Source organism: Neophocaena asiaeorientalis, unplaced genomic scaffold (genome assembly GCF_003031525.2).
Source record: "Neophocaena asiaeorientalis asiaeorientalis breed wild unplaced genomic scaffold, Neophocaena_asiaeorientalis_V1.1 scaffold271, whole genome shotgun sequence".
Lineage (NCBI taxonomy): Eukaryota > Metazoa > Chordata > Mammalia > Artiodactyla > Phocoenidae > Neophocaena > Neophocaena asiaeorientalis.
In genome coordinates, this window is record NW_020175318.1 from 1523615 (window position 1) to 1542348 (window position 18734).

Below are 18734 nucleotides of genomic sequence, written 5' to 3' on the forward strand. Positions count from 1 at the left end.
CTTGGCCGTTCAGTGGTTAGGACTCTGCTTCCACTGCTGGGGGCCTGGGTTTGATCCCTGGTCGAGGAACTAAGATCCCGCGTACTGTGCGGGCAGCCAAAAAAAAACAAACCAAAAAACTGTACTTTAATGAAAAGGTCATGTTTTTTCAGAAGACGGAGTAATACAAGTTTTGGACAGCTTTATATACTGTTCTAATAAGAATTGATTCATTAATGATATTGTACCATAATATAGCTTTGAACTATTAAAATGTTTTTATTAAATATTCAGCTCTTATTTTACTTAATGAAATATTAGGAAATGTGTATTTAATGCTACATAGTGCCAGGGACCGTAAGTATATTGACTGTATATGTTGAAGTTGCAGAAATAATAGACTGCATTGATTACTTCAGCCCCTAAGTGATTTCCTAAGTGACTTACAATAGGAGGATGGCCTTCCTATACCAGTATCTCCTGTACTTCAAAGTTGAGATTTCTTAAAATTTGAGTATTTTGTTTTCCATGTGATAAGTTTACTGTAAAGCCATTATTCTTAACAGCAGCCAGTTTAATATGTGATGGATTGTGTCTGACTTCCTAAGTAGATTTACTGGTGAGGTTGAAACATTTTTTTCATATACCTGTATTTATCAGTGTTGTGTATTTACTCTTCTGTGAATTGTCTGTTCATAGTCTTTGCATATTTTTCTATTGAAGTATTAGTCTTTCCTTACTTGCATAAGATCCTTAAGTAGTACAGACGCTAACCATTTATTAGTAGTAGTTATGGTGGATTTTCCACATTTGTAGTTTGACTTTTAATTGTGCTTATAATGGTTTTAGATGTGTAGAACTTTGTAATGTTTAGTCTGATTTCTTTTCCTTTGTGATCTGTTTTATTGATACTACCCTTTTTCATCCAAAAGTCAAGTTTATACTTGTATCTCCTCCTGGTTTGTGTGATCTTACTTCTTTTTTATGTAATTATTATTTTTTTTAATTAATTTATTTATTTTTGGCTGCGTCGGGTCTTCGTTGCTGCACACAGTCTTCTCATTGCTGTGGCTTCTCTTGCTGCGGAGCACAGACTCTAGGCACACAGGCTTCAGTAGTTGTGGCGCTCGGGCTCAGTAGTTGTGGCTTGCAGGCTCTAGAGCACAGGCTCAGTAGTTGTGGTGCACAGGCTTAGTTGCTCCACAGCATGTGGGATCTTCCCTGCCAGGGATCGAACCCGTGTCCCCTGCATTGGCAGGCGGATTCTTAACCACTGTGTCACCAGGGAAGCCCACATTTTTATGTAATTATTTAATCCATCTTTTATGTAGTTATTTAATCCATCTTTAATAATTTTGATACATTGTATGAGATGAGATTTTTTAAATTAATTTATAATATTTATTTATTCTTTGGCTGCATCAGGTCTCAGTTGTGGCTCACAGGCTCTTCATTGCAGTGCGTGGGCTTTTCTCTAGTTGTGGCGTGCGGGCTTTTCCCTAGTTGTGGCACGTGGGCTCCAGAGCATGTAGGCTCAGTAGTCGTGGCACACAGGCTCAGCAGTTGTGGCAAGTGGGCTTAGTTGCACCTCAACATGTGGGATCTTAGTTCCCTGATTAGGGGTTGAACCGGTGTCCCATGCATTGTAAGACGGATTCTCAACCACTGGACCACCAGGGAAGTCCCAAGATGAGATTGTAAAATAATTTTTTATCTTACCTGGTAAACCGATTTTGCCAGTACCATTCTTCCCCATTTTTAAGTGGCATTTTTTTTTAATCTTGTGTTTAATTCTTAAATTTATCCGTTTGTTTCTGGCTACCTATTCTGTTCCATTGGTCCATCTATCTTTGTGACAGTACCATAAAGCCTTAATTATTATGATTTAACTATATCCTTTTATATGGTATGTTCTGATATCTGGTGGTGTATCCCTGTATTTTTTTTTTCCAAATTTTCTTAAGTAGTCTCTTCCCATTTTTTCCATGTTAATTAAATCATTTGCAAGTGTTCAACAATTATACTTGTTGAATTTGGCAAAAATTGATGTGTTTTCAGTATTTCATAGTTTCATCAAAAAATGTTGTACATGCCTCTTTTTACTCAAGTCATTTTGTACTGTAAGTCCATGCTTGCATTTCTTGAATGTAAGCTAAGTAGCCACCTAGTCTACTTGATTCATTTCTGTAACCCTAGGACTAAATACAGTGACTGGCACATAATAGGTGCTTAGTACATGTTTATTAAGTACCTGAATAAATTTTTATATATTTTGCTATTTTTAATTGCAGATTTAGTCCATTTTTTCCATTATTTTGTAAACCAGTAATTATGGTGTGAAAAAGCCTGTGTCCAATTATGTTGCTGATTATTATTTTTAAGACTTACTCTTTTGAGTCTTGGGTTTTCCATGTAGGAACTTGTCTGCAAATATTTTTTATTTCTTTCTGTTGATACTACTCCCTATTTATTTCATGTCGTATTTGTTTTACTTACATTTTTAAGCCCAATGTTATATAATAATAAGGGGAGTGGGCATTTCTACACATCTGTTTTGTTGCTGATATCAATAGAAATGTCTCTAAAATTTATATTGAGGATTATATTGACCATTGGCTTAAGATAGGTAATCTTTATTATGTTAAGGAAGTGTGCTTTATTTCTGGATTGTTCAAGGATTATTATCAGAAATAGATTTTGGTGAATTTCAGTAGCCATAGCTCTGATGTGGAAAACTGATTGGGAAATGGTGGTCTATGGTTTAGTTTTGTTTTTGTTTGTTAAATGTATGATAATTTTATGAGATTTTTGTACCTGACTTATGCTAAATAAAATGGATTAGGTAGCTTTCCATTTCTTTAATGTTCTAAAATGGTTAATAGTTTCCATGGGATTAGAAAGTTTTTTTAAAAAATCACTAGTAAAATCTTCTGGTCCTGGAGTTCTAGGGGGAGGTAAGTTTTGATAGCTTTTTTAGTCTCTTGGATACTATCTATGTGACATTAGGCAAGTTGCCTAATCTACATGAGCCTCAATTTCTTCATCTGTAAAATGGGATAATAATAGTTCCTGCCTAATTTCTAATTTATTGTGAGGAATAAATTAGAAAAAAACAAGTTAACACATTTATCACTGTGTTCATACTTGGTACCTAGAACACCCAAGCACTCAGTCACTGTTACATGCTGCAGCTGGTGTTAGGGGGGCAGGGGTAGGAAATAGCTTCAGCTAGTCAGTTTCTGTAATTCATATTTTCCCCTAAAATCTTGTGTTTCATCAAGGGCTTAAAATTTAAAACATATGGTAATACATTCCTGTATGTTTAAATTTTTCAATTTTTAAATCCTTTCACATTGTAAACTTTTTTATTCTTTTGGGATGATATTTGTTAAAGAATTTTTTTCCAGCTGTGTTAAGATACTATGATTTACATATAACATGTGTAAGTTTAAAGTGTGCATAGGAATTCCCTGGTGGTCCAGTGGTTAGGACTCCACACCCTCATTGCCGAGGGCCTGGGTTCAATCCCTGGTCGGGGAACTAAAATCCCACAAGCCGCATGGTGCAGCCAAAATAAATAAGTAAAGTGTGCAGTGTGTTGATTTGATTGACATGTTGCAAAATGACTACCACAATAATGTTAGCTAACACCTCCATGTCACACTTAATTACCATGTTTCTGTTTGGTTGGTTGGTTGGTTTTTTTGTGGTGAGGACATTTAAGATCTAGTCTCTTAGCAGTTTTGAGGTATGTAACACAGTATGATTACTATAATCACCATCCTATAAGTTAGATTCCCCCAAATAGTCTTATAACTGGAAATTTGTACCTTTTGCTCAATCTCCCCATTTCCCCCATTCCTCAGACCTGGTAACCACCTCGGTACTCTTGTTTCTGTAAGTTTGGATTTCTTCGATTTCACATATAAATGATATCATATAGTATTTGTCTTTCTGTCTTATTTCACTTAGCACAGTGCTGTCAAGGTCCCTCCATGTTGTCACAGATGGTAGATTTCCTTCTTTCTCATAGCTAAATAATATTCCACTGTATGTATATACCACATCTTCTTTATCCATATCTTGGCTACTGTGAATAATGCTGTAGTGAACATGGGGGTGCAGGTATCTGTACAAGATCCTGTTTGTATATCCTTTGGACGTATATGCAGAGGTGGGAATCTTGGATCATATGGTAGTCCTGTTTTTAATATCAGGAACCTCCATACTGTTTTCCATAGTGTCTGTACCAATTTACATTTCTACCGACAGTGCTGAAGGTATCTCTTTTTCTCCACATCCTTACCAACACTTGTTATCTCTTGTCTTTTTAATACTAGCCATTCTAACAGGTATGAGGTGATATTGCAGTTTTCATTCACATTTCTCTGTCAATTAGTGATGTCAAGCATCTTTTCATGTACCTTTTGGCCATTTGTATGTCTTCTTCAGAAAATGTCTATTCATTTTCTCTGCCCATTTTTTAATTGGATTCTTTGGGGTTATTTTGTAATTGGGTTATGAGTTTTTCATATATTTTGAATGTTAACCCTTTAGCAAATATATGATTTGCAAATATTTTCTTCCATTCTGTACGTTTCCTTTTCATTTTGTTGATTATTTCTTCTGCTGCCCAGAGCTTTTAGTTTGATGTAGTCCCACTTGTTGATTTTTGTTTTTGTTGACCATGCTTTTGGTGTCATATCCAAAAAATCATTGCCAAGACAAGTGTCAGGTAGAGCTTTTTTAAAATGTTTTCTTCTGGCAGTTTTACAGTTTCATTTCTTATGTTTAAGTCTTTAATAAACTTTGGGTTAATTTTTGTGAGTGATGTAAGATAGGGGTCCAGTGTCATTCTTCTGCATGTGGTTACCCAATTTTTCCAACACCAGTCATTGAAGAGAATATATATTCCCTATTGAATAGGCTTGGCTCCTTTGTCAAATGTTAGTTGACCCTACATGTGAGCATTTATTTCTGGGCTCTCAATTCTTTTCCATTGGTCTATGTTTCTGTTTTTATGAGAGTATCATACTGTTTTGATTACTAAAGATTTGTAGTATAGTTTGAAATCAGGAAGTGTGATGCCTACAGCTTTGGTCTTCTTTCTCAGGATTGCTTTGACTGTTTGGGGTCTTTTGTGGTTCCTATAAAAATTATAGGATTGTTTTTCTATTTCTGTGAAAAATACCATTGGAATTTTGATCAGGATTGCATTGAATCTACAGATGGCTTTGAGTAGTATGGACATTACAACAATATTAATTGATCTGATCCATAAACACAGGGTATCTTTATTTGTCTGTGTCTTCAATTTCCTTCAGTGTCTTGTAGTTATCAGTATACAGACCTTTCACCACCTCAGTTAAATTTATCACTGTTTTATCATTTATGATGCATTGTGAATGGGATTGTTTTCTTTTTTCTTTTTCAAATGTTTTGTTGCTAGTGTATGCAAATGCAACTGATTTCTGTATTTTGATTTTGGTTTTGTTTTTGGCCACTCTGTGCAGCTTGCAGGATCTTAATTCCCTGATCTGGGATCGAACCCGCGCCACCTGCAGTGGAAGCGCAGAGTCTTAACCACTGGACTTCCAGGGAATTTCCTGTATTTTGATTTTGTATCCTGCAAATTTACTGAATTTATTGAGTAGTTCTAACAGTTTGCTGGAGGAGGAGGGGGGCATGGGGAGTCTTTAGGGTTTTCTATATATAAGATCATCTTATCTACAAAGAGAGATAATTTTACTTCCTTTCCAATTTGGATGCCTTTCTTTTTTCTTGCCTGATTGATCTGGCTAGGACTTCCAATACTATGTTGAATAGGAGTGGCAAGAATGGGCACCCTTGTCCTGTTTGCGATCACAGAGAGAAAGCTTTCAGTCTTTCACCATTGAGTATGATATTGGCTGTAGATTTGTCATACATGGTCTTTGTGATGTTATGTTTCTTCTATTCCCAATTGGTTGAGTATTTTTATCATGAAATGATGTTGTATTTTGTCAAATGTGTTTTCTGCATCTGTTGAGATGATCATAAGATTTTTATCTTTCAGTTTCAATCAATATCAATTGATTTGCAAATGTTGAACCATCTGTCCTTACATCTCAGGGATAAATCTCACTTGATCATGGTGTATGATCCTTTTAATGTGCTGTTCAATTCAGTTTGCTAATATTTTGTTGAGAATTTTTGCATCTATATTTATCGAGGATATTGGTCTATAGTTTTCTTTCCTTGTAGTGTCCTTATCTGGCTTGGGTATCAGGGTAATGCCAACCTCCTGTAATGAGTTTGGGAATATTCTCTTCTGTTTTTTGGAAGAGTTTGAGGAGGATTGATGTTAATTATTCTTTAAATGTTTTATAGAATTCTCCAATGAAACCATCTGGTCCTGGCCTTTTTTGTGTTGGGAGGTTTTTAATTATTGGTTCAGTATCCTTCCTTGTCACTGATCTGTTCAGATTTTCTGTTTATCACAATTCATTTGGTAGGTTGTATGTTTCTAGGAATGTATCCATTTCTTCTAGGTTATCCAATTTGTTGATGTATAATTCTTCACAGTAGTCTCTTTCAATCCTTTTTATTTCTGTGGTATCAGTTTAATGTCTCCTCTTTCTTTTCTGATTTTGAGTCTTCTCTTTTTTTCTTAGTCTAGGTAAAAGTTTGTCAAATTTGTTTTTCTTTTCAATAAACCAGCTTTTAGGTTTCTTATCTTTCCTATTCTTCTGGTCTCTATTTCATTTATTTCTGCTCTGATCTTTGTTATTTCCCTCCTTCTGCTACTTTGGGCTTAGTTTGTTCTTTTTCGAGTTCCTTGAGGTGTAAAGTTAGGTTGTTTTTTTTTAGATCTCTTTCTTAATGTAGGCATTTATCAGTATAAACTTTCCTCTTCGAATTGCTTTTGCAGCATCCTATAGGATTTGGTATATTGTGTTTCCATTTTCATTTGTTTGAAGATATTTTTTGAGTTCCTTTGATTTCTTTTTTGTCCCATTAACTGTTCAGGAGTGTGTTAACTTCCATATATTTGTGAATTTTCCATCTTTCCTCCTGTTATTGATTTCTGGTTTTTTACCATTTGGGTCAGAAAAAATACCTGGTATGATTTCAGTCTTATTAAATTTGCCAAGATTTATTTTGTGACCTATTATGTGATCTGACCTGGAGAATGTTCTGTGTGTGCTTGAAAAGAATGTGTATTCTGCTGCTGTTGGACGGAATGTTCTCTATATGTCTGTAAGGTCCATTTGGTTTAAAGTATTGTTCAAGTCCAATGTTTCCTTGTTGATTTTCTCTCTGGATGATCTATCCATTGTTGAAAGTGGTTTATTTAAGGCTTCTGCTGTTACTGTGTTGTTGTCTATTTCTCCCTTCATACCTGTTAGTTTTTGCTTAATATATTCCAGTGTTGGGCACATATATATTTAAGGTTGTTATATCTTCTTGATGAATTGACCCCCTTATCATTATATAATGACTTTCTTTGTCTCTTGTTACCATTTTAGGCTTAAAGTTTATTTTGTCTGATATAAATATAGTTACCCCTGCCCTCTTTTGGTTTCTGTTTGCATGGAATATCCTTTTCCATTCCTTAACTTTGAGCTTACGTGTGTCTTTAAATCTGAACTGAGTCTCTAGTAGGCAGCATATAGTTGGTTCTTGTGTTTTTATCCATCCACCACTCTGTACCTTTTGATTGGAGAATTAAATCTGTTTACATTTAGATTAATATACGTAAGGACTTACTAACGCCATCTTATTGGTTTGGGGCAGTTTTGTAGTTCCCTTTTTCCTTTTTTTCTCTCTCCTTTTTGAATTGATGAGTTTCCATAGTGGTGTGCTTTTATTTCCTTCTCTTTATCTTTTGTGAGTCTATTTTAGGTTTTTGCTTTGTAATTACCATGCTGCTTATATGAAAGATCATATATATATGACAGTCTGTTTTACGCTAATAACAACTTTGGTTGAATACAAAAAGTACCTTTTCACTTGCCCCCCCCATTAATGTTTTATTGAAGCGTAGTTGATTTACAGTATTACTTTGATGTCACAATTTACATCTTTATATATTGTGTATACATTAACAAATTGTTTTAGCTATAGCTATTTTTAATACCTTTGTCTTCTAACCTTTATACTAGAGTTAAGTAGTTAACAGGACACCATATTATATTATTAAACTGTTTTGTATCTGACTCTGTGCTTACCTTTACCATTGTTTTGTGTGTTTTCATGTTGGTAATTAGCAACCTTTCAGCATTTCTTATAAGGCACTTTTAGTGATGATGAATACCCTCAGCAGGTTTTTTTATTTTGGGGGGGAAAGTCTTTATCTCACCTTCATTTCTGAAGGACAGTTTAGTTTGGTAAAGTATTTTTGGTTAGCTTTTTTTCTTTCTTTCTTTCAGCACTTTGAATATATCATCCTGGTCTCCACTGAAATATCTGCTGATAGCCTTATGAAATTCCCTTGTATGAGAGAAATTCTTTTTTCTTGCTGCTTTTAAAATTCTTTGATTTTAGACAGGTTTAGTAAAATGTGTCTTGGAAAAGATCTTTTTGGATTGAAATTTTGAGGTGACCTACTAACTTTAACTTGGACCCATAAATCTCTCCCCACATTTTGCAAGTTTTCAGCCATTGTTTCTTTTTTTTCTTTTTTGGCCACACCATGTGGCTTACAGGATCTTAGTTCCCCGATCAGGTATTGAACCTGTGCCCTCGGTAGTGAAAGCACAGAGTCCTAACCACTGATGCACCAGGGAATTCCCTCAGCCATTATTTCTTTAAATAATCTTTCTGCCCCTTTTTCCATCTCTTCGTCTTCTGAGACTCCAAGGATGCATACATTATTTCTCTTGATTGTGTCCCAAAAGTCCCATAGGGTTTCTTCATCCTTTTCACTCTTTTTTTTCTCCTCTGACTACAGAATTTCAAATGATCTGTCTTCAAACTCACTGATTCTTCTGCTTGGTCTCGTCTGCTGTTGAAGCTCTCTATTGAATGCTACAGTTCAGTCATTGTACTATTCAGCTCCAAAATTTGTTTGGTTCTTTTTTATGTTTTTTCTCTCTCTTGAATTTCTCGTTTTGTTCTTCTGTTGTTTTCCTGATATCATTAAATTGTTTGCCTGTATTCTCTTAGAGTTCTCAGTGCATCTGTAGAACAGTTTTTTTGAATTCTTTGTTGGATGGTTCCTGGTCTCAATTTCTTTGGGCTAGTTACTGGAAGTTTACTGTATTCCTTTGGTAGAGGCATTTTTCCCTGATTCTTGGTGAACCTAGCAGCCTTGTGTAGGTGTCTACACATTTGAAAAACGAATAACCTCTTGTAGACTTTATAGACTAATGTCACTATGGGAAAACTTCCACCTGCAGGTGGGGCACACTGGAGCAGGTCTGGTGGTACCGGCCGCCAAGGGGGCATGTGGCAGCAGTGGGTCTGGGGGGTTGTCATCACTTTAGCTCAGGTCACTAGAATCCAACAACTGCGTGGTTCTTGGCAAACACTGCAAGGGTTCCACAGTGGCTGCAAGGGCTGTTGGGGTCCTCAGCAGCACTTCCAGGTCCAGCAGCCGGAGACCAGGACAGGCAGTGGTGGTGGCCGGCTCTGGTGGTGAACGTGCACTCGGCTGCAGGGCCAGCTACAGATGCCTGTGTATGTAGTGGTCAGGGCCAGTTGCAGACACACAGTAGTAGGGGCCAGGCAGGCAGCAAAGGGCCAGAGTCAACTACGCGTTCACGGACAGCTTCAGGGACCCTGGCTGTCGGGGTGCTTTCCCATGGCTGCACAATCTCCCCCTGAGGGTAAGCACTGCAGTAGAGGCTGGTGATGGGTGTCAGGGCAGCACCGTGCACGTGCAGAGTTGGTGGGGCTAGCCCCAAGCATGCAAATGGCAGTGGGGTCAGCCATGGGAGTCTAGGCTGCCATCTTGCACAGAGGCCTGAGCTGACTGCAGTGTGGTTCCCGGGCTCTGGCAGTGGCAAGGGCAAAGGGACTGAGGCAGCTGACATAAGTGAAAGCTAATAGCTGTGCAGCACAACACCTGGTGAAATCTGCAGGGCATCTGAAGCAGCTGTGATGTCTGTTGGTTCTTTCTTCAGTGGCAAAAGCTGCTTTGTTTGCCTGTAGAGCAGATCACTGTGAACTGCAGTCACTCCCACTGCATGGCTGTTCTTGGTAGTCCCTGATTTTTTTCCTTGTTCCTAGCAGTCTCTATAGGTCTCACCTTCGCCATTGTGGGTGGAGTGAAACCTAAGTAGGACCTTCCTGCAGTGGCCCAAAAGGCTGCATCAGCTGGTCACCCACCCACTATTCTTTTCATGTTGAGGGGAACTGTTTCCAACTGGGAGGTTTCCTCTTGTCTCTGAGCGGTGTCAGCTCGGGGGATGGGATGATGCGGGCAAAGTGAAGTTGTCTTTCTTATCTTTTTTTGCAATTATTCTCGTATTTTGTTCCACTGTGTTGCTTAAATTTCTTAAATGGACTCCAGAGCTCTCCTAGAGCTGTTTTTCTTCATGGGTAGCTATCTAATTGTTGATCATTTTGTGGGAATGAAGACTGGGGTCTCCACTAAAGGCTTTTTAAATTTGTTTTTCCTTAATGAATCAGCTCTTATTTTTAACTATGTATTTTATTACATATCCATTTATTAATGGATTTTCTGTTTCTTCATTTCTACTTTTGTAATTTTCTTCCCCTGACTTTTCTTAAGTTTCTTTGTGTTTGTTCTTTCTTCAGATGAACACTTAAGACTATTGACAGGAGGTAAGGAAGGGGTCCGTTCTTATTTCTTAATGAAAATAGTCAAAGCTGTATTGTCTCTGAATATAATTCTGTCCATATATCACATAAACTTTGGGTGATGATTCCTTGATTTCATTGTTTTTGGAACAATTTAATATTGTGTTTTTGCTTACTCTTTTTTGACTTGGTGGTTTTCCAAAAGGACTTATTTTTCAATCTCTACATAGGTGGAAGTTTTTTGGGGTTTTTTCCACCTTTATTACATTGTGTTCAGGTATTATAACCTTTACAATTTTTACATTTTGAATTTGGAAATGACCGTGGTTTTGAGGAAGTGTTTATGTAATTATTTTTTGTAACTGTTCTAAAGTTATTTGAAAAGGTGTATTCTCTGTAAGATATTTTATTTGCAGACTCTTTTCTTTCAAATACAAACCTCTTTTCCTCTGATTATGTCACACAGGTGTATATCCTACTTCACTGCCACTTCTGTTAGCTTCCACATAGGAATTCCCTAGGACCATGATTTCAAAAATGGACTCTTTTTCTATTTTATCTCTCTCGTAATCCCACTTAAGAAGTAATACTATGACTTGATCACTTTATCAAAATACAACACAAAACACGAAGATTGTGAAATTAAATGAGTCTCTCATAGATTTTCTTGGACAGAGATTCGAACCCTACTGTTCTTCATTACTCAAAATTTTTCTCTGCTTGGCTAATGGAATTTCTTAGTTTCACCCAGAAGCAGAGTGGTCTAGGGGGAAGAATATAGGTTTTAGATCAACACAGGCCTGGGTTTTAATCCAAGTAATATTACTACCGTAACAGTTTAGTTGACCAAGTTATTTAACTTCTCTCTAAGCCTCAGTTTCCACTCCTGTAAAAACATAAAAATACAAAGCCAAGAATGAATACCCCATCAACTTCAGGGGCTGCTAGCCTTCCTGGAAAGCACCATTGTTGGCAATCTAAGGGAAGATAGGGAAGTAGGAAAAGCAAACAAAAATGGCATTTAACATATATTTTTAATACAATAAAGTTTGGAAGGCGTCTCTATTCAAAACAAATCAAATTTAGGACCTGTTCCAGTGAGAATTCCTATTTCTTGCATCCCCTCATCAGATTTTGAGGAAATGTTATATAACATCATGATCTACTAAGATAGCGTCTTCCTCAAGTTTTATATTATATAGAATAGTTTTTGGTTTTGGTTTTTCTAGTTTTGAACTATCCATTACTGATTTGAAATTTTCCTTGTTCTTATATCCTTTGTACTTATATTCTTTATTTTGTTTTTTGCAATCCTAGCAAATTTCCTAACTATCGTTACATTTTAAAAAATTATTACAATGCTTAGAGACCTCTTTTAAGCCTGTTTTTTAACCCATGTATATATAGGTTGGAACATAAAAAGATCTCTCAATTCTACCACCACGGACCTTTCTACATGGTCTGTGTGAGAGGGAAGCAAATTTGTTATCATGTACTTTTAAGATAATTGAACTGAAAAGCATATATTAAATTTAAATTCTAAGCAAACACCTAAAAATCATGTTATCTCTAAACTGCAGTTGTCAAGAGCCGTAGTTGATGAGAAATCACCGTGAATGTCTCTTTTGTCTCAGCTTTCCTCTGACTTGACTGCCTTTCTCACAGGCTCTCCCCACTTGATAGCAAAGCTTTAGGCTTATATCATACTTACAGTTAGAGATCCCAGCAAAAAAGAGGTGCTGCTTTGCGAGTTCCAGAAGTGATCCTGCTTAGCTTTCATCACATACCCAGTTCCTCTTCCTGAGCTAACCACTGTGAATTCTGACTGGACCTGAACTGAATTAAGCTCAAAACTCAGAAGGGAGAAGAGGTGGTTCCCAAAAGGGAAAAAAAGTTAAAAGGTGTTCTAGTGCTAAAAAAGACACTAACTAGAAGACCCCAAATGAAAAGAGAATATTTCTATTCCAAGTGCCTAGTGCATTGTCTGGTTTATAGTAGACATTCACTATAGCTGCTGTTATTAGAGTTAACTACTACTGTAGATCTACCATAACCTTTCAAACTTCTCCTGGCCTCCAGGAAAGGTTTTTCTCCCTTTATTTCCAAGAATCAAGATGAATGACTACATTACCTGAGTTCTTCTGAGATTGAGGAGTGTAGATCTGTATAATCTTCACTCTTCTTAGATGGGGTTTCTCAACTGGGAAATACAATATCTGGGACTTCTAACGTTTAAATCATACCTTTACTTTTTATTCCCTTTTCTCTATTGTCATCACTCTTCCTTTCATGCTGACCAGGTAATCTTTTGGTTTCAAGTGATAGAAACTTGAGTTACCTTAAATTGAAAAAAGAGGTTATTAGTTCAGAGATTCCCAGAAAGGTTCTACCTACAAGTTGTAGGAGGGGTAGGAATTGGGCCTCACGAATTATTGGAACCAGGCCTGAAACACTGGCAGGATTCTCCATCTCCCATCCTACTTTTCTTTGTATGCCAGCCTTACTCTCTATCTCTGCAGAACTCCTTTCTCTAAATAGGAGGATATATGGTTCCCAACAGGTTTTACATTCTTAGCCACTAGAGCATTAAACATAATGGTCTTTCTGGTCCATGTTCAAAAAGCTCATGGGCGGGACTGATGGGTATGGTGTGACTTACTTACTCTTTCACAAACCAGTTGACTATGTAGACGGTAGGGTACTATGATAGGTTCATATTAATTAGGTACTGAGCTCTGTACTAGTCGTCTGGTTATTCATACTAACCAAGTGGATAGTTGAAGGGCTAGTCCTAGAAAAGAGATGCTAGGCAAACAGTCTCACGGAGTCTGCTACACCAGAACACTGGGATTCCATGGTTTTCGTCTTGTGCTGTGTAAGCCTCCAGAGTCCTTGTCAGTCCACAGCAAAATCCGTTTCCAAAGATACTTCTCATTTATCCACCTGTGTAACTTATACTGCTAATCATAAGTACAAGCATTTCCGTCAATGATACACCCAACAGGAACAAAAGAATAGATGGGACTTTTCCTCGTGTCCACATAAACAGGGGCTCAGTATCTTAAATAATATTATAAAATCAGTGTTTTAAAATAGTTTCCTACTCCAAAACGACCAGCTTCTAACTTCTATTATTATCATTAGAAAGATGACCTTGAGGCTTTGGTGGGCTCACACATTAGGTGAAAGTTTATCTTACTCTGTCAAATAATGGTTCATTTTCACTTTCTGTTCCAGTGAGAAGGTAGATTTGGAACTTCCAAGCACTGAAAATGAATATGTATCAACTTCAGAGGCTGATGTTGGTGGGGAACCCAAAGTGGTTTTTAAAGAAAAAACAGTCACTTCTCTTGGAGTCGTGGCAGATGGAGTGGCCCCAGTCTTCAAAAAGAGAAGAATTGAAAATGGAAAATCTAGAAATTTAAGGCAACGAGGTGATGATCAGTAACTGTAAAAAAAGTTTTTTGTACGGGCTTTTCGGACAGAATGGAGACTATACATCTTAAAAGCTCCTCTCTGTTTATTTTACAGTACTTAAATGCTAAAAATTTAGACTTATTCTAAATGTAAAATAAATCTTTTTTCATGTGAAATTGATTTTTGTTCCTAAAATGGAAGCCTACCACATCGCATTGTAATACAGTGTATTATGTTCAGTGTCTAAAAATTGCTGATTATGTCATAAGATGCTATGTATCTGTTATTTAAAACATGGAAAAGAAAGGCCTTTATTCCATTCTTACTCATATGAACATACTTGTACTGCACTGAAAATGCATTACTTTTGCATGCGGATATTATCCAAGAAATAAGAATTAGACCACATAAGAGAAGATTCACAGCCCGTGATGAGTCAGTCCTGAGGATCCTGTCAGAAGAACTGATGTAGAAAGTGTATGCATATTGGCTTACTTTATTCAGTTTAACATCAAGGGCCAAGAACCAGGACTGAAGCTTAGGTCGTGCTTAATATGGAATGAAAATCGAACCAAAGGTAGACGGGTGTATCTGCCTGGTTCAATGCAAAGCAACAACCATTGCTTAAGCATTTTCACCTTGAGCCAGGCACTGTGCTAGGAACTGGAGATGTAAAGGTGAGCAAGACATATCTCTGTTCTTCACGACTTCTCATTCTGATGGAGTCCTTTTTTCCCGTCATGTACTCTGTGTAGCGGCCTTATATGTACTGGATAATATTTTTTAGGGTTTATTTGAAACTGTGTAGATGAATTCTTGAACAAAAATAGCAAGGTCTCTGACTTCAGTAAAAGGTTTTAGTGTTCCTTTAGACAAATTGGAAATTTCCCATTTCCTGGTGAAATTTCTTAAAAAGTGGCATTTTCTTATTTAATCCATTTGAAGTAGGTACCTTCCCTTTATTATTCCAAATTCTTAAAATTATATTTTTTATAAATTGTACACTAGTTAACATTTGGTAGTATTTGTCTTTTTAAGGTTACTAGTGTACATGTAAGAAAATTATAGCTTATTAAAAACTTTATGAAAGTAAATTAAATATTGTTTTTTTTTTTCTTCTAATACTGATCAGTGTCAACTTAGCATTGGTGAGACAGATAGTATTTGGAGACTTGTCTTTATATTTGTTCAGTATACTTACTTGGCTATTTCACGAATGTATAGTGTTATAGAGAAGTATTTTACATTCTCCAAGCCCATTTGTCAGTCATCTAGCTAATAAGCAGTGCACTTTGGTGCTTGACTCTCCTCAATTGGAAAAGATAATAAGATATAAATGGAGTACTGCTATATTTTACCCACATATTTCGCTCATACAAAATAAACAATCTGAGGACATTTTTAAAACCACACCTCATTATGTAAAGTGTTTCTCTTTGATGCATTCTTTAAATTATCTCCTTTACCTTTATAACAAGACAGTAGTCGCAGAAGTTTAAAGGCAATTCACCTTAAACTGAAACTGGTTTTAAGGATTGCTCAGAAAAGACTTGACAAACACAAAAATTTTAGTAAATCAAATCATGAAAAATAATACTTTTCTATTTGCTTTGAAAGAATAAGTAGAGAATATACCAGCTTCAATTACTGGATTTTTGCAGAAGTTAAATATTTGATATCATGTCTACCATTACACCTTTCTATTATATTGTTTTGCCTATATTTTTGTATGGTTAGGAGATTATAAAGTCAATGTATTTTTATTATATATAAAAATTCTAAACAATAGAGAAATAAGTGTTTAAAAAAAAGTCCCAGCAATCTCTGACCCCTCCCCCATGGCCACTGTGGGTTTTTGTTTTGTGTTTTTTTTTCGCTAAGCATGTTAATATTGTGGGTATATGTGGATAACCCTTATGACACCTGGATCTATGAGGTCTGGTTTCTGGATGAAATCGTATTCAAAGAAGCATAATCCAGACAGTCAAAAGCAGTTTTTGTTTTTTAATGCAATTTTTATAACTTCTGAAAACTGTACGGGGGGAAACAACCAGATTTTTAAGTATTGAAAAACTGTAATAATTAAAATAGTATGGTACTTGCTCACACATCATACATAAACTAGAGTTTGTTTCTGGTTGTCTGTTATTGTACCAGCACCACACTGGTTTCATTATCGTGTTTTCATAGTATGTTTTAACATCTGGTGAAGCAGATACCCTCATAGTACCTTTCGGTTTAAAAATGTTCATATCTATTCATTATTTCAAGTTGCCACCTCTGCCTTCCCCCCGAAACTCTGTGATCCCATACCACACCTACTGAGTTGGTAATAGCTGGCATAATTGTTTTTGACATTGATTCTTCTCATCTATCAACATTGTCCTTTCAGTTAGTCAGTTTTCTTAGGTCTCTCTAAAGTTGTGTAGTTTTCTCTCTAATGGGCCCTATTTGTTTCTTAAAATGTAAGCTTTCTGAGGGTGCCCACATCGTAAGTACATGGCATATTGTAAGCAGTTAATATTTTTTAGTGAATGAATGAGAAAATAGAAGAAAAAGAGCAAAAAAAAGAAATACAGATGACTCAAAACTACAACTGGATTTCATTTTTCACCAGATTACCAAACATCAATTTGTTAATGTTGGTGAAGTTGTGAGAAAATAGGTGATCTTGTACACTATTAAAGTATATGCATTAATCTTTTAAATTTTTCTGTATTTTATTATGTTTTTACATCTCAAAAAGTTTGCAGGCTGAGAGACTGCTTCTGCCAAGGTTAGCCCTTCTTAGAACAAAGGGCTTGCCCCAGGAGCACATCTTTCACATACAAACCAGCCAGTTCCAAGTCTGTGGCCCCAACCACCTCCTTATCTAATTCTCACACACCAATAAAATATTCCCTCTGCTCTAAAATCATCCCAGGGGCAGATACCAGGCAACTAGAGGCCACTTCTATAGCCCAGAGACCACCTGAATTGTTCAAATGAGCCAATCCTAAACTTTACTCTGCCCTACGTCGCCTCTTCCAAACAAACTCTGTTGAAGACATTGACCTAGACTTTCCCCTTGCTCCCATCTTCTGCCAAATCTGGTGTTTCCCCTGTAGCCCTGAGTGGCACATGATCACCTGCTCTCTGAGATCTGTGAGTATAACAAACTTCCTCCTCCCAAGCCTCATTCTCGTCTCTTGTGGCCACACCTACTTTTACCATTCCATATCCAACATGCACATTTGTAGAACAGTACACATGGATACAACTTCTAATAAAGTTTTCAAAATACCAAAATTTGGGCTTCCCTGGTGGCGCAGTGGTTGAGGGTCCGCCTGCCGATGCAGGGGACGTGGGTTCGTGCCCTGGTCCGGGAAGATCCCACATGCCGCGGAGCAGCTGGGCCCGTGAGCCACGGCCGCTGGGCCTGCGCGTCCGGAGCCTGTGCTCCGCAACGGGTGAGGCCACAACAGTGAGAGGCCCACATACCGCAAAATAACAAACAAAGCAAAATACCAAAATTTAAAAGCACGTATCTATTAACTGGGTAATTCCGCTTCCAGAAATTTATTATAGGTACTCTCACACATGTTAGAAATGACAGGCATAAGGCTAATCTTATTTCTAAATAAGCAATTTGAAAAAAACCTTAGGGACTATCAATATAAAACTGTTAAATCGGTTGCATTTCTTTATACTAAAAATGAAATTCAGAAAGGGAAAGTAAAACACCAATCCCTTTTAAAATCACATCCAAAAAAAGGAAAATACTTAGGAATAAACCTGACCAAGGAGGTGAAAGACTTACAAGCTGAGAACTATAAAACATTAATAAAAGAAACTGAAGGTGATTTAAGAAACGGAAAAATATCCCATGCTCTTGAATGGGAAGAATTAATATTGTTAAAATGGACATACTACCCAAAGCAATCTACAGATTTAATGTTATCCCTATCAAATTACCCATGACATTTTTTACAGAACTAGAACAAATAATCCTAAAATGTATATGGAACATAACAGACCCAGAATTGCCAAAGCAATCCTGAGGGAAAAAAACAAAGCAGGAGGCATAACCCTTCCAGACTTCAGACAATACCACGGTAATTGTACAATTACTACGAAGCTACAGTAATCAAAACAGTGTAGTATCGGCACAAAAACAGACGTGGACCGATGGAACAGAACAGAGAGGCCAGAAATAAACCCACACACCTTCAGTCAATTAATCTTTGACAAAGGAGACAAGAATATACAACAGGGAAAAGACAGTCTCTTCAGCAACCGGTGTTGAGAAAGCCGGACAACTGCATGTAATCAATGAAGTTAGAACACACCCTCACACCATCCACAAAAATAAACTCAAAATGGCTTAAAGACTTAAATATAAAGCATGACACCATAAACCTCCTAGAAGAGAACATAGGCAAAATATTTTCTGATGTTTTCGTTCCAGGGTTTTCTTAGGTCAGTCTCCCAAGGCAAGAGAAATAAAAGCAAAAAAAACCCAAATGGGACCTCATCAAACATAAGCTTTTGCACAGCAAAGGAAACCAGGTTAAATAAGATGAAAAGGCAACCTATGGACTGGGAGAAAATAT

General features: G+C 36.8%; 1 protein-coding gene across 2 annotated transcripts in view; it reads left to right on the top strand.

Moving 5' to 3' along the window:
• WBP4 (WW domain binding protein 4) overlaps positions 1–16268 on the top strand; it is a 32397-nt gene extending 16129 nt beyond the window's left edge. For both annotated transcript variants that reach the window (XM_024765482.1, XM_024765481.1), the window contains one exon: positions 13963–16268. In XM_024765482.1, coding sequence (XP_024621250.1) covers positions 13963–14173 — 211 coding nt within the window. In that variant the 3' untranslated portion in view covers positions 14174–16268. The remainder of the gene's footprint in view (positions 1–13962) is intronic.
• The last annotated feature ends 2466 nt before the right edge of the window (positions 16269–18734 follow it).